Source organism: Scomber japonicus, chromosome 13 (assembly GCF_027409825.1).
Source record: "Scomber japonicus isolate fScoJap1 chromosome 13, fScoJap1.pri, whole genome shotgun sequence".
NCBI lineage: Eukaryota > Metazoa > Chordata > Actinopteri > Scombriformes > Scombridae > Scomber > Scomber japonicus.
In genome coordinates this window covers 23,332,202-23,359,925 of record NC_070590.1, presented here as the reverse complement: position 1 = coordinate 23,359,925, position 27,724 = coordinate 23,332,202, and the positions used below count along the sequence as shown (strand labels likewise).

General features: G+C 38.3%; 2 protein-coding genes across 2 annotated transcripts; one reads left to right on the top strand and one right to left on the bottom strand.

The window, feature by feature from the left end:
- The first annotated feature begins 21 nt into the window (after positions 1 to 21).
- Positions 22 to 10,037, top strand: tm7sf2 (transmembrane 7 superfamily member 2). The gene is made up of 11 exons (XM_053331958.1): positions 22 to 64; positions 1,223 to 1,305; positions 2,142 to 2,338; positions 3,263 to 3,317; positions 3,758 to 3,952; positions 4,981 to 5,084; positions 7,083 to 7,202; positions 7,365 to 7,533; positions 7,618 to 7,698; positions 7,965 to 8,087; positions 9,483 to 10,037. Exons 2-11 carry the CDS (start codon positions 1,233 to 1,235, stop codon positions 9,641 to 9,643), a joined length of 1,278 nt encoding a protein of 425 aa, XP_053187933.1. The 5' UTR covers positions 22 to 64; positions 1,223 to 1,232; the 3' UTR covers positions 9,644 to 10,037.
- Positions 10,038 to 17,415: 7,378 nt separating this feature from the next.
- Positions 17,416 to 26,583, bottom strand: cnih2 (cornichon family AMPA receptor auxiliary protein 2). Its single transcript, XM_053331820.1, has 6 exons — positions 26,503 to 26,583; positions 24,307 to 24,375; positions 19,401 to 19,448; positions 17,786 to 17,898; positions 17,553 to 17,696; positions 17,416 to 17,443 (listed from the first exon to the last, which is right to left on the bottom strand). Exons 1-6 carry the CDS (start codon positions 26,581 to 26,583, stop codon positions 17,416 to 17,418), a joined length of 483 nt encoding a protein of 160 aa, XP_053187795.1.
- Between the last annotated feature and the right edge of the window lie 1,141 nt (positions 26,584 to 27,724).

The window sequence follows — 27,724 nt, the reverse complement described above, 5'->3', positions numbered from 1 at the left end:
TCTGCAGGCTGCTGAATGGACGCGCAGGTTCACAGTCCTGTCTTCACCTCCATGCTTCACAGCGGTAAGACATTACATTTTATATAATACTAACTGTTTTTTAGTTTTAACGTGCACTGTATTTTCTGCACAGATGTGGGTTAGTCTGACGTCCAGGTAATTTTAGCATCATCGGGTGAAATGACTGTAATACTGAACGGTCTTTGTCTCTACAGGGCCACTGTCTCTCCATGATTTGTAACAGCAATTGCAATAGTAAACAAAATGTATAGTTAATTGTCTAATTGTTCATTAACATTAATTTGAAATTAACTGTATATATAATATATATAATAATTTGAAAGCATCTTCATTATGGTCTCCTAATCTGCCCTTAATGATGCTTACAGTCTGAAGTTTTCACACATAATACTATATACAGACAGAAGGCTGTGAGAGAGATGACCATTCAAGATATGCTCAGATCCTCTATTTCAGTAAATGCCATCATTTAAAATACTGTTTGAAGTAAACATCTTCTGTTAGAAAGTGTACTGAAGTAAAATAGTATAAGCATAATCAGCAAATGTATTTAAAGTCTCAAAAGTTTAAAACAAAATAAACCTTTATCATTCTTATCATTACATTGAGTTTAGAAACCTTATGCAAATCCCTTTATAACTTAGTACAACTGCAGTCTAATCAGGCACACTAATTGAGAACATTTCTGTGGATGTTAATCAATAATAAAGCATCGTATTAATCACATGTTTTCTATGTGAAATTGAAGTGACTGGTAGCTATAGAATAAATATAATGGAGCAAAAAGTACATTATTTTGCTCTTAGTAGCATACATTGCGACTCAAGTACAACTACTTTAAAAGTTGTATTTATTATATGTACAGTACCACCACTGCCACTATGCACTGAGCTGAGGTCACATGTTACACTCACAACATGTATGAGCAGTTTGAAGAGGAACACTGTGTGTCAGTATACATCATTCAGAGGTTAATTGACTTTAACTTAACTGTGGAATATACTGAACATTATTGTAGCATCTTCAGAGAAACAGCTGTGTGTCATTTGTTTTAGTGTCTTTAGGTTCATCATCATCAGAAGACTTCCTCTCTCTTACTGCATTACCCTTATCCCCTTATCATAAGATACTAATTTGCTTTTTATCTGTTCTTCAGTTGTCTTACCTTAACTGAAATGTATCTATATTCATGTTTTTACAGGAGACCAATAATGGGGCCAAACAGTCAAGCACTCAAACACAGATCCTCACATGACACAGAGAGGGAATTCGGAGGAACCCTGGGTGAGTCACAGCAGAGCATCTTGCACGGGTGCCAGCATACGATTATCTGCTTCTGTCAGCATCACCACGCTTCCACTGCCTTATTATCGTAGACATTTTCCTGCTTTACAAAACCACAAATCACATCATACACATAAACGTATTAATGCAGCGAGGGTATAAATGTGTTTTTGCCATGTATCACTTGTTCATAGTTGCAGAATAGTTGCATATTTGAATAAAAGCTGATTTTATGAAATGTAATGAAGTTTGCAGTCAACTTACAACATTATCAACATCAACAATAATACAAATTTACTGTTTGTGATATTTTTTTATGAAATTAAACAAATCTGGTAGTTATCTTTGGTAGATCATAAAACAGCTGCTACAATAAACATAATAAGATAATAAAAATCTCACTGTGGTGAAGATTGGAAGCATCTGCATAAGTATGTATGTATGTCAGAGAGACCACTGAGTATCAAATTCAATCAGCCTTCCAGTTATTATTAAAGTAAAATGATGTCTTGAAAATGATAGTTAAGCTCTCCACAGACTGCAGATCTGACAACACTGAAATGAACCATGAGTTTTGTTGCTTCCCTAGTGAAAGCTGGTATAATTGTTTTGCTGTCATGCAGTTTCTTGAGTTGCTTGATTACTTATAGTTTGTATATAGTTGCAATATTAACCTGTTACATCAGATACTGGTCGTCTCACTCAAATGTGCTCCATCCTGAAAATGTTCCTGCTTCATTTCTTTTTATATCTTCAGTGCGCCCGGGCTGCTATGCTGCCAGTTCAGCTGGGTACTCAAGTGTAGCATCTCACTTTTGTCCATATTTGTCTCTCAGGTGCAATATGCATTCCCATCTTTCTTCCATTAACGGTGCTTTTCCTGATCTCTGTGAATCAATCACCTGAGGCCAGCCTATTCCAGTGGCCCCCTCCTCTCCCCTCCACTAACCAGCTATGGGACTCTCTGGCCCCTATGCTCCTGGTGGGCTGGATGAGTCTGCACGCCTGCCTCTACCTGCTTCCATTAGGAAAGGTATGACATGTTTATTATTCTGGCTCAACTTTGGTGGCACCAATCAAATAAACCTTGATGTTAACTACAAACCATAGCATCATCTGCTGTGTATTAAAGTAAATATATCTGTAATCTATGATAAGATATGATCTCAATTAACTTCATGAACTACTAAATTAGCTCTATGAACTAAATCTTTGAAAAAATAATACAATTAACTTTCAGTGGAATTACATTGTGATAGTAGTAAAAACAAAAAAACAACAAAAACCCTAGAATGAATGAAATAAATAGCAAAAGCAAGACTGTTTAACTGTATTTGAACAGCAGCCACTGTGGCCACACTGTGTTAATTATAAGAACTGGCATGTTTTCTTGAGCGAGCTGCTTTAAAGACATCATCATGTTTATCTATGACATGTTAAATTGTAGTGTAGCAAGAGCTCAATTAGAAAAATGGTCAGAAAGTCAGCGATATAACCATTAATGTCAGTTGGATGACATCTATTTAAAGTTTACTAACAGTATTCACCTTAAGCTACTGCTTATACCAGTCTGAGTAAGACTATAGAAGCTAAAAACCTAAGTGTAAGGAATTGAACAAAGTTGAGTCTAGTTTCTTATGAATTCAACTTATCATTTGAGAGTTACATAGTAGTGCTTTAAAAAGTTTGTTTTTACATGTAATAGATAACATAATGCCTAACAGTTCATTAAGTTGAACATCAATTTGATCATTTTATATGTGATTTTGCATATATTTTCTATATCATGATACATATTCTTATTAATATAATGATATTAATATCAGCCATAGCATGAAGGTATACTGTATGTACATAAACACAAAGCTATGCACAATTTTGATGTAATGACTTTCTATCCAAATGACTTGATGGATGTGTTCTGTACAGATTTAATATAAGTGTTTTTATCCTGCAGGTGTCTGAAGGATTAGTGCTGAGGGATGGAAAGCGTCTCAAGTATCCCATTAATGGTATTGTTTCATTTGCATTTATGGTACTGATCATTAAAAACATTGGAGTTACAAAACGTGTTTATTTTAAATGTTTAATCTGCATGTGTTTATACTGTGAGTAATGAAGGACATTTGTAAGGATAAGCTGCAACATTTCATAGCTACAGTTTTAAGTGTTTTTTATGTTTTGAGTGCAAATGTCCACATTTTTAATCCTTCACAGTAGTAATATTCACCTTCTGTGATATTTTATTTTAAGGAAGGATCTAAAAATTCTGCTTCACTGTGTAGCTTTTAGTTTAATCTCTAGCTAAAGTTCACAAGCTAAAGTTTACTTATGTTACACAATCAAAAGTACTTTCCTCCTCTTCCAACTTTTACTTTTTTTATACTAGCCAGTCTGCGTATCTCTCCCCCCCTGGCTACAACATTTAGTTTTGTTTGTTTCCGTCCCTCAGGTTTTCATGGCCTGTGCATCAGCGGTGTGATGCTGCTGTTGTTACTGATGCTCGGGGCTCCTCTGGGGTATCTGTTTGAGCTGCTGTTGCCTCTGGCGGTGTGTGCAATAGGAGTCTCATTCCTTCTCTCTGTCTACCTCTACGTCCGCTCTTTTTGGGCTGCCAATCATGCTCTCGCTTTGGGGGGCAACACAGGTGAGAATAGAGTTTCATCAATAAAGAAAGAAACCATCCACTAGTGATGTGTTGTGCCTCTGTGGGTTGGTTTTGTTGTTTGGTAGAGGACTGTGGTATTCCTTTGAGTAGCTGGCAAAAACTGAGGTGAGAAGCTACGGTGGAGTTTGAGAGCAGAAACATTTTCTCATTATCTAACGGCCAAGCGTTGCAGGAGCCTGTAGGCATGAGGCTGAGAGTGAACACTCGCTTTCAAGTAAGCTGACCTTGCTACACCTGCTCTGCTGTGCTTTGCTGCTTCTAGAGGCAGAGACCTGAGAGCATCCAGCATTATGATTCAGTACCTGCTGGTGGATGAACACCAACAGGATGAAAATGAGCGAGACGACTGCAACATGTTGTTTGGAGTGCCATGTTATAAAACCAAATAAAGAACCTCATCCTGGCAATTCAGTTAATATAAAATCAATTCTGTTAACAATGAAAAGAAAAGAGAAGGGGGGGATGTGAACACAGAAAACACCTAACCTCAGTAACACCCAGTAACTTACAGATCGATATGGACTTTTTTTCACTTGTCATAGCAAGAAGAACACAGCTGGAGCTTATAATGATAGCATTGGCTTCTTTCTATTTAAGTGTCCCAATAAGCTAAACCAGTGACAGTGAGTGTTCACCAGTTAATGTTATTCATTACAGCCGTGCTTTGACAGAATCTCTGCTGTCTGGTCTGTTGTAACAATGTGATTGTATCAGACTGGATTTAATTAAGCCACTACATGTAAACAGCATTAGGCTACAAATAGGTTTCAGCTAATTGCTAACAGATTGCTAGTTAATTATAACTAATTGTTGATGAAGTCACAGCAAAGTCAGACCACCTGTAAAGATCTGATGTTCATTCACTTTTTATTTATAAATTATACCTGCTGACAGTGAAAGGAGGGATATATTATATTTATGTATATATATTATAAATATTTATATGTCAAATATATAATATATCCTGTAGGTTTTAAAAAAATATATCATTCTTCTGTTTTATTCAGGAAATCCTCTGTATGACTTCTTCATCGGGCGGGAGCTGAACCCTCGGATCGGAAACTTTGACCTGAAATATTTCTGTGAGCTCAGACCGGGTCTGATTGGCTGGGTGAGTTGACCTGCAGGTTCTGCTGATTGTTTCTGTTCACAGGTTTCCTGAGTTAAAAACTGGGAATATATCATTTATCAACTGCCTAGAGCAGATTTATATTAAATGGTAATACAAATGAGTTGGATTCATTCAATTTCCTCCAACTCAATTATATTTGGCTTTTGGGGAAATATATTGAATCCTGTCTGACATTTCCTCATACACAGAGGAAATAATGCAGTGAAATAATAGAACTGAATTTAAGGCATATCGTCAAAGGACCAAAGAAAAAAGTGACTTAATTAAATGAAGAGGTAATTTCCATTTTACATATTTGCAATTACTTTTATAGCCATTATGTTTAAATATTTATTTAAACACGAACATGGACTGCTTAAACCCAAAACACTTTCTTCACTTTATTTTTAAGCCTGCTTTGCTACTTTTAAGATACATACTGAATGCATTCATTAACAGTAATGGTGATTTCAGTTTGAGAACCAGACGAGGCCAACAGATGGCGATGTTGTTTAACTGAGTTTGATACTGTCAGAGTCAGAAACTTCTCTCCCGCTGATGACCTGACACATTAAGAGATTTGCTGGAAAACGAGGCTGCACATCTTCGCTTGTGTCTTAGTCATCAAACCAAATGAGATAAAATGTAGAAGTTCAGGTGAGAATTACAAATGAGGAGTTCTAAAATGACAGCAAGCTTCTCTGTATGTCCATTTCACAAATAAACAATATAAACCAGTAAAAAGATTGAGTCATACTGGAAAATATTGATGTAATGAGTCCTTTTATTATATATAGTATACGTATTTTTCTCTCTGTATTTGCAGTATAAACTGTGAAATCTTTGCACATCTGAATGTTTTAAGGCCAGGTGCGTAGGAGAAGACAGAAAAAGCTCCTGCTAACTGGCTTCAGACAGTGTGTGGGAGATTTTTCTTTCCTGTCAAATGTTGAAAGTATTTGACAACATCTTATAGTTGGTACTGATGTCCCAAATATTTAACATTTGAACAACTAAGACTCCTGTGTTATTTAATGGATTGCTTGAAAATTGTGATTAAAATCTCCAGATGGTGTTTGTTATAAATCAAATTCATTGGATTCAAGAGCACAGTTACAGTAAAAGGCCTGATTATCAATAGAATATGAAATAATGATCTTCTATTCATTTACAGTTATGCATTGTGTTTTATATAATGTCTGCAGACTATATAAAAAGTCTACATTGGCACTGAGATGTCGTGTCATGATACATATAATATTAGGTTATTCTCTTTCAGTCTCTGTTCTTCTCAGTATTTCTTTTACAGTGACTGAAACATTCAATTAGTGCACTGGATCACCTGGCAGCTATAATAACACACAATAGATTTATTGCTATTGCATTTCTTACTATCAGTGAGCCAACAATGAAACTCTCCCTCTTTTGTTAATGAAGGCATTTTCCCTCATCGTGTGTGAATATGACTGAGTGAGTCAATGTGACCAGGATAATAGAGCAGGTGTGTCACTGTAAGTTATAAATATATGAGGAAGTGATCTTTATTTAAAAAAACAATGAAAGCTAATATATAATATAGTTTTCTTTTAACAGAACATTTTGAAGTTAATGGTAACATTAAAGGGGATTGTCTGTAGAACTAATGAAACCACTGAGGAGTTAGTTTATGTCTCTGCTGGTTGACCTTTTTACTGTTGATCAGTCTCTGCTGCATTCTTCCCAAAAGAAGTGTTTTTCAGCTTCAGCAGTTGGGTTTTGATCTTCCACACATGACTTTGCAAGAAGAGAAAGCTGGCAAAATCACAACACAGTGTACAAGTCACATTTGGACTGTTTGCTATTTCAACTGACACTGACTTTTAGTGTTGATTTAAACAGTTCACACCTGTAGTTCTGAATAAATCAACCATAGAATGAGTTTGCGCAGTGCAGGGGGAAAACTGTGCTTACCCGTGATAATCGGTTAATCAGTATTCTCTTCATCTGTTTCTCTCTCAGGTGGTCATAAACCTCGGCATGATGATGAAAGAGGTGGAGCTGCGAGGCTCCCCCTCCCTTGCCATGATACTGGTCAACAGTTTCCAGTTGCTGTATGTGGCAGACGCTCTGTGGAATGAGGTGAGGGCTCAACAGAGTCTGATATACAAATTATAATATAATGAATTAAGAGCATTTTTGTAAATTTGTTTTGAACATGCTGAGTAAATAAAGTTTGTTATTGTACAAACATGTTACTAGTGCATTTCTGTCTTCTTTTTATTAACCGTTCTGCAATAACAGGAGGCTGTTCTGACAACCATGGACATTGTGCATGATGGTTTTGGCTTCATGCTGGTCTTTGGAGACCTGGCCTGGGTTCCCTTCACATATGGCCTGCAGGCAGCTTTTCTGGTCATGCACCCACAGGCTCTCAGTTTACTCGGAGCCGCAGCTATAATAACACTGAACGGTAATCACATGTCGACTCTCTTCCATTACACTGTTGTACGTCATGTTTCGTGCTTAAAGATGATGATGTTCTCTTTGACACCAGGTATTGGATATTACATCTTCAGAAAATCCAACTCACAGAAGAACCAGTTCAGACGAGACCCAACGCATCCAAGTGTTGCACGTCAGTAATTAATTTTTTTCTCTAAATCAAGACAAATACACTCACTTCTTTCACATCATATATCTTATAACGTAGCTCAGCAACACTTACAGTATGTTAAGACCAAGACCAAGAACATTTCATTTTTGTCTCAGATGGATTGTAGAATAAAATCACGAATCGCAGTCCGCTGTCCCAGTAGAGGGAGACAGGGAGTTGAATGATAATTAGCTTGTCTGTGTAGTGATATGCAAATTTTACTCTATGTTCTTCACAACTCGTTGCAGGACTGGAGACCATCGCCACAGCAACAGGGAAGCGTTTGCTGGTGTCCGGCTGGTGGGGTCTCGTTCGTCATCCTAATTACCTCGGTGACCTCCTCATGGCCCTGGCGTGGTCCCTGCCCTGTGGTGAGACTGCTTAAAACACATAGTTTTACATGCAGGCCACACCAACGTAACACAATCAAAGGTCTTCATTAGAAAATGTGATGCAGTCATAAAATCTATTTATTATAATATATACGTTGGTGTTTTTAATTCTATTTTGTAGAACACATTTCAAGCCATTCTTCCCATTTTGATCTAAAATATACAGTATTATCACTTCACTCTGTGTGCAGTCCAACATAAATCAAGATGTTGATCCTCCTTTGTCACTATTCCCCATCTGTAAAGTGGGTGGACAATATAACAGAAACAATTTATCATACAGTGCTGTAGACCTGCTGTAAATACCATTAAAGGCTGTTCAGTTTTTGGTTGAGACTTTAAAATGTGTTGATTCATCGAAATAGTCAGTTTTTAAGACTTTAAGTCGGCAGGGTTTTGGAAATAAGTTCAGAAATGATCCTCGATGTTCACTAGCTATCACGAACTAACTAGCTCTTAGCTGTCTACTGTTTTAGCACCGAGATATTTTCAATAATTGACATTTTTGATACTCTGTGCTATGGAGATGTTTTGTTTTGTACCAAGAAGAGTTTAAGACCAAGCATTACACATTATGATTTCTATCACATTTCCTTCCTGTCCTGATAATTGTATGTTTGCAACTGATGCAAAGGCTGGTCTCTTTGTTCCTCTGTAAGCTGCCTTACATTCCCTTGAAAACTGGCTGTCTAAAATGGTAACTGACAGACCTTTGTTAGGGCTGACACATACTGCTCATTTCTATTCAAACTTTACATGACTCACTTATGTAACTGCTTTTGTAATTGATAAGTACATTAGTTGCTGGCCTTAATTGCTGCTGCAACAGTCACAAACTGTGACGTTATGCACTGTGGTGAAGAAAAAACTGGATGATATAACATGTTCCAGACAGATGAAAGTGGTGAGGAACAGTATTCTGATGTTGACCCTGACTGAACAAACACTGACTGAAACACTAAGTCATTTACTCAAAAATGGGACAAAGTGCGGTCTCAAAAAAAAAAGAAAACCCACCGAGATGACTAAACACTGAGTATTATGCACTTCATCAAGTGGTATTCACTTCAAGGGTTTTGTATAATGACTTATTGAATCCACCCCCTATACAGATAGAGAATAAAATGGGATATTTGCTCTTGATTACAGCTTGTTTGAAATGTGTTCTTGTTATTGTGAAGCGACCTTGGGTTTCATGAAAGGCGCTATACAAAATAAAGTTAATATTATTATTATGTCTTTTACGTCAGAAACATTGTCTATAGTATAAATGAAAAAGGTGTTCTGTGTCTCTGTTTTGATCTAGCTTAAAATTCATGACATCAATGAATGCTCCTTATCCTTACATTCTGTTTATGCTTTTCTTCTCTGCAGGATTCTCACATCTTCTGCCTTATTTCTATGTCATATATTTCACCGTCTTGCTGATTCACCGAGAGGACCGTGATGAGAGACAGTGTAGGGCCAAATACGGACTAGCGTGGGACACCTACTGTCGACGTGTGCCCTACAGGATCTTCCCTTATATATACTGAAAAGGAAACAAGAGTGGATTTAACCCTTGTGTGTCCTTGAGTTCATATGAACGTAGCAATAACTTGAAATCCATAAATCCATTTTGGGTTATATGAACCATGGTGCTGCTACTGGGAATCTGCAGGGAGCTCACAATTTAAACCAGCTTAATTCGTAAAGGCTGCTGTTCAGTTACAAAATTATATTTGATGAATCACTACTCAGATTTAGGCTAAATCAATGCATTTTGAACTTGAGACCTCACAGGAATCTGATATAAGTCTGCATTATACAAGTTACTTCTAAAACATTCCACCATAAAAGGTAAAAGTATAGTAGCATATTGCTGATTGTTAGGCACTGAGTGGATTTCTTCTTCTTTTAAACACATATTATACAAAGATTATTATAACTAACCAATGTATCATGTTTTAAAGAGAACATTTTTTTAGAGTTTCATGCTTGTGAAATAATGAGGTTTGCATTAAGATAAAGGGTTAGGTTGTTATTACAAGACAAGAATCTTGCTAAAACGGAATGATTCAGTATCTAGCAGTAATAACAAGAAACCAGAAACTTATTTCAACATGAAAAGTTTCTTATTATAACAAGAAACTGAACGTTTTCCTTGTCATGGTGGAAACAATACGCTCCCAAACTAAAGCTGTATACCAGAAAAAACATGCCAACTTTGAAATTCTTTTCTCATAAAAATGAGATAAGTTCCTGGAAAAAACAGATCATTTTAATGCAAAAAGTATAATTTTTTAAAGTCTTCAACAAATACAATGCAATCCCATGTAAAAATCAGTGCCTTCAATCAAAAAACTTGGTCCCATAATTTTTATCATGTTTTTTTTTTACAGTGTCTTCTTTATTGTTAAGTGTATGAAATATGAATGAAATATGAAATACAGCTGAAATAAAACAAAACAGCGAACAACACTTGATCATGCATCTTAATCACGCCTATTAGTGTTTTGAACCTCTGAGCATTGTTAGGAATACAAAACCAATATTACGTTAATATGGGTGATCTCTAATACCATTACATACAGTGCATACGGAAAGTACATGCAATATTTTAATTTGCAAAAATTTCTAAAAAACCTTTTACACTTTGTCATTATGGGGTATTGTGTGAAGATTGATGAGAAAAAAAAGAAATTTAATCCATTTTGGAATAAGGCTGTAACACAATACATAATGTGAAGAGTTTCCGGATGCACTGTTTGTACAGAAAAGGCATTTTTCTTTTGTATGAACATTTGAGACAGCTGAAGAACCAGCTATAAGATGACACTAGCCTGTGTAGATGGAAGCTAATATCTGCCTCCCTTCTTAATAACTTGTTATCATCATCCTGTTTAAATGGATTTTCTTGCCAATGTACAGGCCATAATAGCAGACGTTTGCCAAGCCTCTGGGCTTTTTGTATGTCTGTCAGGCTTCGGCTTTGAATACACTCTGCTCCAAATTACTCTGAAGGATCAAAAAGTACACGGGAGTCCACTTGTGCAAGTAAACGCAGGCAGAGGCTATTGAAAAATGGCCTCAATCAGCATGAAAGCAGCAGATCCTTCTTGAAGCTCTGCATCAGAGCAGATTGACTGATTCACTGATCACTTAGAGGAAAGTTTTTTGGAATAACTGCTGAGTCAGAAGTTAATCTTCCCCGGTGGTCCGTTATTATGGCCAGCGACTTGGTTCATATTTAGACCCCTATTCTATTAACAGACATTGCAATTTTGTCTAAAAATGATCAAATTTTCCAGTATAAATCCCCCTGCATAGATACCGCAGATGATATTTCTCTTACATAGAGATGACAGAGCACTTTGCAGATGCACTCCTTGGTTTTCACCTTCTAAGCCCATTTACATTACAGTTGGCCTCTGGCTTCGCCCACACAGCACTGAAGCTATTTTGTGTTGTTTTTCCATACACAAAGTGCTAATTAGATACATGCTTGGATTTGCAGTGATGGGTTTCTGCATGGTGATTGGATTTATGTCAAATTAATATATAAGCTTCTTAAGTTATATAAGAATACTGTAGATATATGTGTGTACAAGTGTAAGTGCAGAAATGATGATAATAATGACATACAGTCCTGAACTCTTCTGACAGCACAGACTCACACTACTATTTATTGTCCATAAGGTGCTGAAATCTGAATCTGTTGAACGTGTCTCAGTTTGACAGTAGGATTGGGATGCTATAGAAATCAGAGAAAAAGTTGTTGCTATGCATATTCATAGAAAGATTGTTCAGTGGCCTTACCAGCATTATGATGTGTGTATTACTGAAGCCTCTCATCAGGAGCAAAATTAGACACCATCATGATCATTACTCTGAGCAAAAGGAGCAGAAACCCCAGATATAAAAGCCTCTGGGGCCTCATTCATAAAGAATATACTTTGATTTGATCTTAAAAAATTAATTTTAAAATCCATTGTGGGCAGACCTGTCTGACTAAAAGGACCATTACAGCTGAATAATACTCCTTCTATAAATGAAGCTTAAATGTGCCTCAGAAATGTGACTGTGTATCAGCCACACAGCAGTCGTCAAAAACAGCAACAACACTGATGACAATATTGATTTATTTTTGAGCAAAAACACATTTTCATGGTCAACATTTCTCTTTTATTCTCAGCCATGTGGGAACATGCTGATAACTGATGAAATGTCATTATTTTTATAAATAAGGCCATGATTTGATAATGAACTTGTGATGGATATTTTTATAAATGAGACAGCAGCTGACAGTCAGGGTGAGTCATGCTCAAGTCTCTGTCTGGACAGACGATCTGCAGTCCAAACAAAAGTGTGAACAAGTTTGACACATTCTTGGACAGAAATTGCTACAATTAAGAAAAAAATCCTTTTTTTCTCCTTTTTCATTCTTAGGATGAAAACAGGCACAACACTATATCTCAATTCTCAGTTTGGGAATGGCAGAACAGTCTGTCAATGAAACAAAACTGATTGAATGATTTGTGAATAACAAGGTTCATTTTTCAAATACAATTCACTCGGTGGGATATGAAGATGCAGAACAAACAGGTCTTTTCCCCTTTTCTCCTTTTTCCTAAAAAAAAATCAATTTGAATCAATTTTGTCTTCTTTCTGTGCTTTTTCTTCTAAGTCACTGAAGTCTCTTTTCTGCCAGTGAAATTAAACTTGAAACTTTGATTATATGTTAATGTATCAACTGCATTGCTTTAATACATATCATTATGGTTTCCCTATGCATGTCTGCACGGCCAGAATAATTATTCAACATCCTGGAGTGCCTTGCATAATAATGAATTAGCAAAATATGTGTGTGTGTGTGTGTGTGTGTGTGTGTGTGTGTGTGCGCGCGCATCTATACTGGTGTGCTCACTGGCCAATTGTGTATGCCAATCTTGACGTTTCAAGCCCATCAGTTGTAGCCAGTTTCCATGGCAACACCTCTCTGAGAGCACAGACGTAGGAGAAAGGGGAAAGGAGTTGAGGCAATTATCGCGGTGGAGGGTGCTGAAAAAGGAAGAGCTCGGGATGATGATTGTGAAGCAGCGTGAACCGTGGGATTAGACACTGTGAGAAACAAATGCATGTGTTGCGAGTGAGTGAGCATTTGTGTGTGTGTCCCTATCCTGAGATAAGCAGATGTCATGTGTAGAGGCATCAGGGTTGTGATTGTCATGACTACATACATGAAACTGACAGTACTGTATGTGCTGGCCTTAATATTAATACAAAAATAATGTATTGTGCAGAAAAAGCAGCACTGCCAGGCATGTAAACTGTAGATTCAACTCGAATTGGATTTTTCCGTGTTTTGAGTGAGAGCCTCAAAGTGAGTCAACAGGAATCTCTAATACAATTTTGTTTCCATGGTGACAGCAGGGAATAATATGTCCTTTTCAAACAGAGGGAACACGCCAGCTTGAAGCATCGTTGTTGCTCTGATTTCTGTCTGAATCATTATTTATCCATGGGATAACCTGGCAAACCTTACAGACCCTACAAATGAGTCCCTGAGCCAGCTTTGAGACACACTCAGCATTTTTATGCTCTTTTTTTTCTCCTGTCAAAATAAGCGAGTAAAAATGTTCCTGCCATAAAATAGTCACTGAATTTCAAATGTAATACACCTGCAGTGACATTTCCATCAGTGATCTCTCGCTGTGAAGATGAACTCTTCCAACTTTTGTTATGCAATCTAATAGGCATCCAGCACACTATAATTTGATATATTAGTATTCTGGATGCACGGACGTTAATGAAAAGCCATCATCCTTGTCGTGCCGCCTCTCCAGGAGAAGCTCTTTTAACATCAGCGAGGCATTTACATAGAATTCAGTTATTTTCATGCCTTTTAAGAGCTTGTGTGGATTTCTCTGAAACCACTTTTAAATGCAGCTGTTTTTCAACAGCTTTCGATGTGGTAGTTTGTCTCCTTTTCGTCTAATGCACCACTCCGTATCCTCACTTATAAAGTCCTCTCGTCATCCTCAAAGGTATATTTTCCTCATCTAGTGCATCACTGTTGCTGGCAAGTATCCAAGTCTGTGAAACTGGATGGACAAAATACTGACCCTCAAAAGACAATAATAAACTTAGATCATTTTGGCATTACTGTTTTATTAGAATACATGTGAACTGCTGTTTATGAACTTTACATCATAGTATAACCTAATAAATATAAAGTAATCCACCAAATTTACCATAGCGTACACTGATGATAAATGTATAAAAGACAGATACAAATAGATATACTTAAATACAATTTTCTAAAATGCTTTGTTCAGAGCAACTACATAATGACATTCAAATGAGCTGTATTTCTCCTCTTTTCCTCGTGCTCCTGTGCTTTAGCAGTGATTGTCCAGACTTAACACACTCATATTGTTGGTAGAGTTTTGAGGTCTCATTTTCCTGCAGTTATTTCCATGGGGTACTACTTTCATTTGGCACAACATGACTGTATGTCTTGCCATCAGAGCCCACTTAAAGAACACTGACAGACTATTAAAGTTGCTTTAGTTGAGATAATGTTTAAAATCACACAAGCAGTTGGAGTTGCTGCCACTGACATAAAAACAGATTGTGATTGGCACAAGAGGTGTTTATGTGTGTATGTGGGTGTGTGAGTTCATGATTGCGTACCGAAGCTCTGTCACACAGCTTTTAGTAATTGATTGTATTTAAGCAGCCATCAAGAGCGTTCTGTCACTTGTGGATGTGGTTCAATACTTTGATACAGAACCACAATTGTTGCGGCTGCGATTTAATGACAAAATGTTCTTTTTGAACTTGAAAATGTTCTGAAATTATGCAGTTATGTGACATTTTAATAGCTTCCTGAAATGTGTAGCATGTCAATATAGACGAGAGAAGAATAATTCCATCTTCATTTTTGGATTACCAATAAAACAGCTGTTAAAATAAATCTGTAGATAATCAGTCATTTTCTTATTGTCAACGAATCCCATCAAAAAAAACAGAAAACAATGAAGGTGTGAATGAAGGTGTCTTACTAACAAATGTTGTGTAGTAAAGGCCTGATAGAGCTCCACTGTTCAAAACCTATTCAAACATGTCAGTGAGCCACACTGTTGCACATGATGACATATTCCCTCATTACAATGAACATGGGCACTGCAGTTTATTTTTAGTCAATCCCACATACCGCATGCTGCTGCTGTAAATACTCACTAATGTAATGTGTATTAATCCACTGCTGAAAGTAGTCCCCGAGAGTACTTTACTCTAGTTTACTCTAGTTTGAAAAGCATTGATTAAAACTACATTGTCCAGCTGACAGGGTAGAGAAGTTGGACCTGTTGACAATAAGAAAATTATAGAATTTGACCTGCCTTATTTTTTTAAATCCCAGTATTGATTTTCAGTTAAAATCTATTTTATAGTATGTACTTCTACTTTAAGTGTAAGTTTCATATTATGCTATAATATGAATTCTAACATTCACATATTATAACATAGCAGAATGATTCATGGGTCAAAGTGTGAGAGATTGTGAATGTAATTTCATGTAGACTCATAATGAGGTGTGAATTTTCATTGTAAATTATTTGACATGATTATAAATCTCTTCAGTAGGCTGCAGTATTCAACTCTGTCAAAGTAAATATAACAGACATGTCATCACCACCATGTACAACAAGTGGAGCCAGTGTAAGACACCACAGTTTGTTCTCAGGCCCCCAAGTTTCTGTTTTTCTACTGATGTTTAAATCACACAATTGAACCATCACATATCTACAAATAGATCAAACTGATGAACACATAGCAAAGGCAGCACCAGATGAGCAAAGACTGTGCAGATTACAAGTCTTGGTCATCGTAGCAACATTAATGTCCCGTGTCTGTCCCATCTGATACTGTATGATTGAAGACGTATTGATATGACTTCACTGTCTTGACACTTCTGAAATGACTGAAACATCATCATAGAGTCACTATTGTCTCATCTGCCATTGTGTCCCACTCACCGTTATTACATACATTGAATAACACTGCATCGATATGTGTCATGAATCGTATTACATTGCTAGTTTGCTTGTTTTTAATTGCTTTTTGTACATAAGATTTCTATATTCTACCTCAGATCAGAAAAATGTTGCTTTGCTAAAATTACTATAGTATAGATGCAGATGAGTAAGAGTAAACTATGAATAATAGGAATAAGGTGCTCCCTGCACACTAAAAAATACAACAGAACAAAGTTTTTTTTTCTTTTTTTCAGGAAAAACTCATTGTGCCAAAATCAAAACTGAAGACTAAAGACACAGCCTGACAGTGTCTTAGCATGTAGGTGAAGACACTGCAGGCACTTTCTAACCTCATTATTCTGTTTTCATGTCTAATTGACTTTTTGATTTGGCACAATGTTTTTCAGATATTAACTTTTGGCGTTATATGTCTGAACACAAAGCTCTTTGGAGAGCATGGACCTAGCATGTAGCATATGATGCGTCCTTACAGCTATGGACATACTTATTTTGAATGCTCACACATGACAAGCACTGACCATTGAAGTCAAACTTATGATTCATTTCTTGTTTTTCTTACAGTGTGAATTTGACTTTTGGCAGAGGCTGGCATCGAGGAAATGACATGTTGGTCTATGCTTCATCTCCATCCCAGTTAAAAGTGTCTGTGCACACACCACCATCTGTTATTTCCCTGCCATACAGTGTTTTTCAGTTCTCCTGGACCTGCTTCTTACAGTTTTATGTACTGTAACACAATCAAAAACGTGGTTTGATTTTAGAGGTGTCCATCATCTTAAACACAATGCCAAAACAATCCTGCTTTTAATACATTTTCAAACTCAAAGAATACAGACGTACTGTTTAGTTTTCCAGTCCCTAAGTGTTGGGAGAATCACAGTGACTTGAGGGACAGGATCAATAAGAGCAACATGGGATAACTCCAGCCCTTCAGAAATATCGTTAAATCTTGTAATGGATCAAAGGCAACACAAACACCAGCTGCGTCCTCCGTTTCTGTTTCATTTCAATCCTTCAAAACATTGTCCAGCTGTCCAACAGCAGTATCTGCGATAAAGTGATATAATCGAGTGGAGGCAACACCTTTACATTCACATTATCACTCAGATTGGTCTTCTTGTTTTGTCCCAATGTTAAACTGTTGAAAACCAAAGCCAGTGATGGGAAGGATACATGGAGAGAGAAGGAACTGATGTCTCCATTCAATCCTCTGGGTCTTTTTTTAAATTTCCTTTTTTTCGCTCTCTCTCCAGGTCCCCTGTCTGTTAGAAGCTCACCAAGGCGTAGACCATACTTCAGCAGGAAATAGGCCGTGTCGACAGATGAAAAAATAGAGACAGAACAGTAAGTGTGATGTCTTTTTTTTCATACCACACTGACGGTATTGTAAATTTAAACTCACCTGTAGAGATAATAGAAGAAAGAGAGCAGATAAAAGCCCAGCTTACACCAGGACTCCTTCTGACAATAGTTGAGAATGTCGGCGTTCATTACACTGACAGGATCGTACATGACCTCTGACCCGTCAGCTGGCCGGTGGAAAAACCTGAAAAAGCAGAAACGTTTAGCTCACATACATCCACCAGACCAACATAGGCTTGTCAGACATCTGCCCTGGGACACTGCATACTGTACCTCCACAGATGGTAGAAGAGCAGTGGGATATTTAGGCCAAGTGTGACCCACTCTCCAGCACACATGAACATCAGACAGAAGAGCCCATGGATAGAGTACTCTGGTACCACCAACTAACCAGAACAGACAGAAGGAGTCAGGTTATATTGTAGGTCTGCATATTATTGGACACAACAACGGCAACTATTAAATAATCACACTGCTACTAGTCCTCGGAAAACTCTGAAACACTCATGAGTTGCATGTTGTGACAAACACTATGAAACCAAAATCGTACCGCAAGGCAAATACGTCCACACAGAAGGTGTTAATGTTACTCATGGCTCACTGCTGGTACAAGTGCAAATATAGTTTAATATCAACTGGTTGAGATGGTTGTAGTAGTTGATGTAGTAATGAAATAGCTTGTTAAGGTTGTTGATTGATGAAAGCTTGCTTCCAGACCTCTGAATCACTCCACACATCTCTGATTTTTTGGGATTCAGTAACCCTTTACTTTAAGTCTCCTTGTGCAGCAGTTCAATGTAGTTGATTGCAGCTATTGTAGCTATTGTAGCTATAAGTACTGTAATTATAGCAATAACTCCTTCTTGAAACTAGCATGACCATAAATGCACAGCAAAACACAATAGAGACTTCCACACTGAGCTGGAATGAAACAAGTACATATAAATTAGGTAAAGAACATAAATAAACATATTTTGTTAATTACAGGGGGGGGGGGGGGGGTCTGAGTGTATTGGTTGTGATATCACACACAGACATCCAAATGGCTCCTTTAAAGGTATGGTTTATCAGTACATGCTGTGTACATTTCTCTGTGGACTGAGCATTTTGATACTCTTACAGTATTTATACAGCACCTACACCTGCTTTAAAATCAAAAAGAGAAATGGAAATCTCCTTTTCTACAGTATGTCTTCTGTAGAGAAATAACAACTGCCATATTTCTTTGTTTACCACAGCTTCTGTGTGGGCTAACAGGTATGTCACCACTGATTGGTCAGGGCAAAATAACCCTCTGGTTTTGTGCTGGCATGAACACGATCTCTGAATGATTGGTGGAGTGAAAATAAAATTATAATACTGTCTGATTATCAGACTAGATTGATCACCTTTCTATTTAAAAGAAGTGATTTGAAAACTGTATCATGCTCCATGTTTGATATTGAACAAATGTGTATCATCGGATTTCTTCTTCAATGTTATGGTGATGGAGAGGGTATGTATTAGTGGTACTTTAGTTACTAGAAAATAACTAATCAATAAATCAAATGACACATCAATATCAAACGTGAGATATCATATGCAGTCGTTTTTGTACGTGGTTAGAAGAAGTCCTCCACAGAATGTTGGAATGTTTTTTTTTTGCTGAAAGATTTCGTGAAAAAGAAATATCATAGCACTCATAAAACCTACTTGACAGGGTCAGTGTGCTCCATCGCTGTGTGTCTGCTGAGCAGTGATGGAGGCTTGTGGGGATTGGCTACATGTGAAATGAATCAATGTGCGTCATGGTCCTCACAATGGTTAGACAGACAAATGGTCATGGTTGTCTGAAGCCCCTCTGCTTTAGTCATCCACCAGCAGCAGGTGAAAAAAAACTATTACTCACTCTGCGAAGCAGGTTGCAGATTCTTTCGATATTGAGAATCCTTTCCCTCTGTGAAGTAAACACAAAAAAAGTCTTATTGTCAATTTCTTCGTATTTCTTAATCCTTTTTACTTTCTATGCTTATAAATAAAAAATAAATCTCAAAGCAAAAGAAAGATTTTGTTGACACACATTATTGGAGTCCGAAAAAAGCATACTTTCAGATAGAGAAATTCCTCTTTAAATACATATTATAGATAGTGTAATGATGCATTTTTTACAACATATTTGATTCTTCCTATGTTACATGCCATATACCTCAACTGGTATACAGTATTAACCCAGAAAAACAGACTAACCCAGTAACAGTAATGAATGAATGATTGACTTACAGGTTTTAGATTCAGATTTTCTAACCTTTTTTTATTTTATCACATATTGTGTTGTTAAAAATACCAGCAGGACACATTTAATCATAACCTGATTGAGACTGCACATTAGTATAAAGCAGCAGCCACATTTAAAGTAGAAAATACCTCATGTTTGTTATGTCTTGTATAACAGTTTGAGTCTCTTGTGAGCCATGAGAGAAGGCTCAGTTATCTGTTTTGGAAATGAAAGCCATCCATTCTGCATCCACTATTCAACCACCAGTGGCCTCCTATGCTGCTGCTTTATTTGGCGATCGATTGTTTTCAGTCACCACACTTGGAGCAAAAGGGCAAATACACAAATAGTCGCTACTGGACTCAGTAGGTAATACTCTCCTCCAATCACACGCATGAAATCACTCACAAAAATGTGCATGTAGTAGCTGGCCAATTGGGACATCCCTACCAATTACGTGTCTCAAACAGTTCATAAGGCAGCGCTTCCCTAAAGCTCTCACCCTTCTTACTTCAGGAATGATGAATCTGCTCTCTGATCTGACTTCCTTATGGATGTAGTCACTGCTCCAGCAAGCTTGTTCCTGCCTGGCTTCATTGCCTTTGCAGACAGAAATCTCTTCTGCCTTGCCTTGGTCTGGACCATGCAGAGAGTGGTACGATGCAACCACCACCCTGCATTTACTGCTGACAACTTCTACTGTTTCAACACTGGCAATGGTGGGATTATTTGCAGTTGTGTGATGTCACGCTCTGCTGCGACAAGGATGACCAGGAGCTTGAGGTTGATCTCTACATCGATGATTAATCCCCTGCACCATCCAGTGCACTACTGCCACTGCTGCCGGATGCCTTAACTGAGACTGTCTCATCAGTTCTCATCTGTGTCTGCAACACTGCTGAAGTCTTTGTCTACTTAGATGACCTCATTGGGCCAGAGAATGGGCCCCTAAACTGGTTAGGTTTTGCAATCAACTGGAAAAAGAGAGCTCCCCATCCACACCAACAGGCAGAGTACCTGGGAATTGTGTTCAACTTTGTCAGTCCATCTCTTCACCTCTACAGACTTGGCTCCTGAGAAGGAGAGGTTGATTAGGGCTGGACGGTCTGGTAAGAGCTGGATCCATCATGCTTGCTACGAACCCCATCACCTTGTGAAACATTTCTTATAGAAGGTTATGTTACCAAGGTGATGTGTGTCTCTGCCTAACAGTGCGAACTACCATTGATGCTCAAGGGCCTAGTGAGTGATACCTATGAGCCTCTGCTGCACTTCGCTCTGCAGGCGTTGTCAGTCAAGACATCTTTGCTACTTGTGCTGACTTCAACTAGAGAGTGAGTGAGCTGTGTGCCCTGTCAGTTCACTCCAGCTGCCTGCTGCTTTGTGGTGACCACAGTGGTAGCTACTACTCTCAGACCAAACCCCTGTTCCCAAGAACATAAGGAGTTAATTTAGGTCAAAAACTATACTGTCAGAGGCATTTTGTCCTACACTCCATAGGGTTGAACACATGGCCCATATTTGACGCACTAAACAGCAGTTCATGTGCCATAGAGAAGGAGTGGCTTGTAAAACCCATCTGAGAAGTGCCTAGCTAGCTTTTTGAGTTAATCTCCTAAACCTACTGGGAGGCAGATAAGGACCTTCTCACTGTGGTCCAAACACATTCCACAGGTGGTGTAGCAGGGCTAACAGGCTTATTCATTCTGGTGAGTGTTGAGGACATAAGTCTGACATTGTCCAGTTTCATGTTGATGTTAGTGGGCTGGGCTGGGCCTACTACTGCTCCGCTGTGACTAACAGATAGCTGTTTGGGCTCAGTGAGGCCTACTGTACCCCTAGAGTCAAGCAGAGAGTGGAGCCTGTGTGAGATAGAACAAAAGTTACCATAGTTCTATAGGCACAGCCGGAGCCCTCTACCCATGGACCCTGCTGCTCCCAAACTGTCTGTTGAAGTGGTTTCAAGATGAGAACGTCAGCGAAACACTGCCTTATACTGTGTGAGACACATAATCAGTAAGCACGCTCTGATTGGGTGACTACATGCATTGAAATTTCAGTGGGAGATATTGAATGTGTGTGATGGGAGGAGAATATTACCCCATCCAGTAGTCCAGTAGACTTACTTATTTTACTACTTATTTTATTATATACTGTCTGAGGCATCTGTCAGGACAAGAGCTTCCAGTGTTGAGGCCCCTGTAATCTCTGTTCCCTTTAGCTGAAGCCACAGGCTACACCTTTGAGCATTTGTGAATCTGAGAACAGATTCAAACCCTTGGTGACCTGAAAATGGACTTTGCCCTGAATATACAGCATCCAGCCTCCAAACCAGATGCTGGCTCTTAAACCTCACTGTTTATTTGCAGTTGTTAGTTTGGTCTATGTCATTATATCCTTTTTGCTTGCTTTGCGCACCACATTCTGCCTTAAAATGTAAACAGCACAGTGCTGGATCTGCCTGCCAAGCTACATTATATGGTTTGTAAAAGCACTTCTAAATTGTTTCCCTGCTGTAATTCTGCTTGGATTTAATCATCTTCAGCCACCCAGAGGTGCCTTAATATGAGTCAGGTCATTTAATTCACTCTGAATTTTTAACACCTCTAACAAGGGAAATGTGACTGAAGACATTAAGGCAGCAGAGACATTTCAAAATATATAAAACAGATAGAGAAGAGAAACAAATGCAGGGAACAGTTGTCAAGTATGTAGCTTAAAAAAAAGAAATTAGAGATCTAATCAAGCAATCATTGTCAAATGAAGTAGCAGGAAAGAATAAAGCAGTTGGCTTTACTGGCAAACAGCCTTATCATTTGTAGCCACTGACATTAAAGAAGGCTTGAAGTGAAAGGAATGTCAAGAATATGATTTGTATCATTTGTTATTTCACAGGGAGAGTGATACTACAGCTGCCACTTGAGATATTTCTCTTTATGGGGTGATTCAACTTTTAAGGAGCTTTCAAGAAGAAATGCTTTTACATTTCAGTCACTTCCAATCAATCACAGTGTTTCATGAAGTGTCCCGTAGCTCTCTTAGGGACTTACCTGTGATTAATCTCTTTATGCACAAACCTGATTTGGAAACACATGTTTAGTCTCTTCCATTTTGTCCTTCTGTAATTACTCTCTCATTGACAAATATTTACTGCCTTTGTCCTTTCTTTTTTTTGTAGATGATGGCAGTTGAGTGCACACACATTGCTCTCTGCTAACAGCAGAAATAATTGTTGTTTATTTTCTGAGGCTGTTGCCATGTTAGATCTTTTTTGTGTTTGTGCAGGTTATTGATTTTGTGTGAAGCTGGCAGCATCACATCCGGCCAGAACATGCTATCTCTGAGCACATCTGACATGCTCGACATCATTTCAGAGTAAGGTTGATGAACATATTGTTGGCTGTCATTTACAGTAGAAAAACACCTGCACAGTGTAATGCAGTCCAATCCAATAGCCTTGATACAATACTGCTGCTGTGAAGCTTGTCATGTTCAATATCTGTTATACTGTCAAATAAATGTTAAAGTAACTCTCCATCCTTGTTGGACAGGAAAGAAATAACACATGAACACTGAACGTTCACAGTCGTATTTATCCCAGAACTACTGTATTCAAATTCATTATATTTTACAGGTGTTGCTTTTATTGTGTGAAGCTGGCGCGCCTCCACACACTCCTACACTCTATTTTCATAGTTTCCTCTCCCACTCCTCATCTCTCCCACTTTACAGTTAAGATGCAGAGCCACATAATTGCTGGAACATTTAGCTTACTTGTGACAGCTGCTGTTAATATGCCAATGTTATCGTATTTCTTGACTAAGAGAAAATATACATATTTAAACACCAGTGCAGGAGAGAAAGGAAAAAAATGTGCACTTAATTATACTCAATTACTGTTTTCTCTTTTTCTGTGGACTTAAATAAACAAGTTTATCCTTCTTGAGGCAAAATCTTGCATGTGAAGTTTTTTCTGAGGCGACAGTTCAGTGTCTCATTGTATAAACAGCAGCTTCATTTGCATTCATCTGTTTAATTTTATGAGGCAACGACGTCTGTAGAAGGTTGACTGTTTCATTTTGCATGCAAATCAGTGTTCAAGGCAAATGCTGCACCGGGCGCTACTGTTGCAATCACCTGCAAGCCTGGATTAGTAGGAATTTCTTTCAAAGAAATATAAATATTTGATCTTGAGAAATGAATGGACTGACTAAATGTAGCTAATAGAAATATTTGGTTACACTCCAAAAATATTTCCATAAAATGATGTTTGCCTTTCGAATGATTACATGCATCATATACTGTGATTCATTTTCATTTTAAGCCTGTTCATGAGAATTTTATAAACACTATATTGGCAATGTGTAATACTGATTGATACACTTAGGGTCATATGCAACTGTTATGAAGAGAAACATTACATTTTTTCAGTCTTTATCTGTGTAGATGGTTAAATGGTGAAGCTGAAAAGAGGGGGTTTCTCTGTGTGCGCACAAGGTTTTGATCATTCTTGAAAGAAGTGAAACAGCAGGGATCTTACCGCTCTGGTGGGATTGCTCTGATCAATGGGGTTTTTGAAGTCTGTGCGCAGCTCATCAAATGCAATGATCTGAAAAATAACACACATGTAAGTTTGTTTTTAAGGTATAGTAGCTTGAGAGTAGCAATGAATGCACATATTGTATAAGGCATGTAATGTATTTATTGTATGTATCTATATCTATGTGCGTACATATTGTCACAAGTCTGAGCCTATAGTGCTTACTCATGCTGTCATTTATTTCATGGGGTGGCAACTTAAAATAGTTTACTGGACACCTGCTACATCCTTTACAGCTGCAGCCTCATTGCTCACTTTGCCTGAACACACATGGTGATTACTGTAAATGGTGAATGTGTACATGTATAATTACTTGCAACATGGCTTGTTCCCTTTATAGCCTATGTGACTTCCTGTTGTGTTTGTGCCATGTGACATAATGTGGTTTCTCACTATTTGAGAAGCTAAAATGTATGCTAAAGAATTCTGATTTGATTTCATTATCATCAAATTATATATAAAGAACTATCAAAGGACAGCATAAATAATCAGTTCACATTCAAAGTCTACAAAAAGTTTGTCATATGCATGTTTGATAAATGAGCTTGATGAGCTTGAGAGGATATACTGGGGATACAAACAAAGATTTTTCTAATCCATTATTCTGTTCTCATAAAATGTTATAATTGAGCAGCTTTTGACTTTTTTAGGAAATCATGTGGAAAACAAATGTCATTGGTATGTTATGACACATTGATGGCACTTTGACTGAGTGTGAGTGATAATTTTCTCTCTCCTTCTTGCTGATTGATAGCTCTATAAGGTTACTAATCATTTGTAGTGTAAAGGCCACCTGCTGTGCTTATCATCAGTTCAGCTTTTAAATAGCAACGCCTCATCGTGAATGCTCATTGAAAATCAATAAAAACAGACGTTATTTGCAGATAAGTGAGCATCAGCATCTGACTGATCACATGAAAACAGAGTACGTTTGAAATAGAAACAGTCCTGATGGTAATTTCCCCACACGAGTCTATACGGCTCGCCTCGTCTTCTTTCACACTTCGCTCTGTTGTAAACAGATGCAGTTTCCATGGTGACATGGTGAGCCCCTCAGCGGGCTCCATGGTTACTAAAGCAGTGAACGAAGAATCTGATTGGTGGAGAGCTGCATAGAATCAGGGTGCTCTACCCGTGGGTAGGCAGGCTGGGGGAAGGGGTGAGGAAAATCATAGATTGATAAGCTTCCATCACATGTTGGAGTGCTGAGCCAGACACCCGCTTCTCCCCGTCTCTTTCACACACAGACACGCTGACTGACTCATATGCAGTCTCACCCACTTAGTCAATTGGTACGTTAGTCATTTCAAGTCTTGTATTCATAATGATGTGCATTATTCCTGCCTCCATGCATCCAATGTTAAAGGTGAGAGATAAAAGCTTTAGTGTTTGTTGAGTTTCCACTTGTGTAAGCAGAAAACCGAGCGTACCGGTCTCCAGCGATATCTGTGCAAATTCCACCCAAAATGCTGCAGGCAGACAGATTCACAACAGTCTGCTGGTGAGATTTATGATCACTGTGTTTTGCCACCTCCCTGTACTCGTTACAGTACATGTAGTTTGCTGAGGTCTGAACACCTCCGTTGTGGAATTGTTTATTGTCAGCATCTGTTCATGTGGACAGATGGAGTCAGCTGCCTTTTTGTCGAGTGTGCAGTCAGACAAGCTTCAGTGAATTATACCAGCAATAAAGCACCAGGTCAATTAAAGTCACTGTGTGGACATAGATGAAGACACACATACACACACCTGACCACCCTGTGTGTTCAGCCGTATTCATCTCCTCGATCTTATTTGACTAATTATGTCTTCACAGCTAGCTGTTTTAATTAAAGTAATAAATACAAAAGTGTCATTTGGTGGCTTTAAAGAGGCCATTTGAAGTGTCAGATGGTTACATATGAGTTCTTTAGTTAAGATATACAGTGAGATCCAGATGACACATTTATATACAGTATGTGAATGCCTCTAGAGGACCTGAGCCAGGTGTGTGTGCTGTTCCTGTTCCTGTCAGTGTTGTACAACTGTGTGTAGGTGGATGTGTTTGTCTGCCTGTGTGGGATGTTTGCAGGCTCTATGTGTGCCCATTTTAGTTTCAGTGTGTGCCACGGCTGCAGTGTGTACAGTGCCACTCACCTGCCATATGACAAAGAAGATGAGAGCAGCGCACAGCACCAATGTCAGCATGTAGCAGAAGGCCGCAAAGGTGAATGCCATAGCTGTGCCAGCCAGCCTGAAGACGAGATGGGTCGAGAGAGAGAAAGGGAACTTCCCCTTGCTCTATCTCTCTCTGGTTATTGCTCCTTCTCCCTCCTTCTCCTTGGAGGTTATTGTCTGTTTCCTCTCAGGCCCCCCACCCCCCACGCCCCCCCCCTCCTCTCCCGATGCCAGCTGAGTCTGTATCGTCCAGGTAGGTAAAGCACTCAGTTTTAGTAACAATCAATTATCAGCTTGAGCTATGCTTCCACTCATGCTCGTTTCTGTCTCTTTTTGTATGTCTGACAGCAAGACAACCTGAGCCCTCCTTCACTCTGATTTAGGAAGCACTTATACTCTAAGTCTGTTCACAGACACAGTTGGCCTGATGCTCTTCTTTTCAGTCTCTGACAGGCAAAATGTCTGTCTCCTCTTCCTCCTCCCTGTACTTTAGACCGAGCCTACACAATGTTTTTCTCCCTCACAGCAACGCAAACCCACAAAGTGTTTGACTGACACACTGACAGCAGAAGCACAGGATTCCTGTCGATACTAAGCACAGCTTTAAAACGGTCTTTTTAATAACAGTGAGGATTATTGTCAGAGATGCTTATGGCTTTTGATAGTTCAGGAGTTTGTCATATGGCTTTCACTTCATCTGTTGCTCTAAATCAACACCATTCATGACGCATATTTCTAAATCATATTTAACCCATCTGTAAACAACCACAGTTGGCAGATTAGCTGTGAGTTATTGTTTACACAGGCAGTCTCTTGGTGAATTACTTCATTTTATTACTAGAGCCACATAAATCTGATCATTGGCAAGGTATTGCTCTGCACATTAGACAGTTATGTTCTGACTATGCAAATAACTGGATGCCACTGTTAATTTAGCAATGAAATAAGACAAGTATAAATCAGAAAATATTGGAGTAAGGGTGCAAATTAAATCACTATTTAACATTACAACGTCATATCACACATCCAAATAGACTTGCAGAGAGAGGAGATAGTACAATATTGATGACAGGTTCAGTTAGCATGGATCAATATCTTTACTGATCTTAATATCGAGTAGAGAATACCTGTGTCTGGTTGGAGACGTGTCTGCCACTGAACAGTCCACTCTTTCCTCGTCTTTGTCAATTTGGGTCGGCAC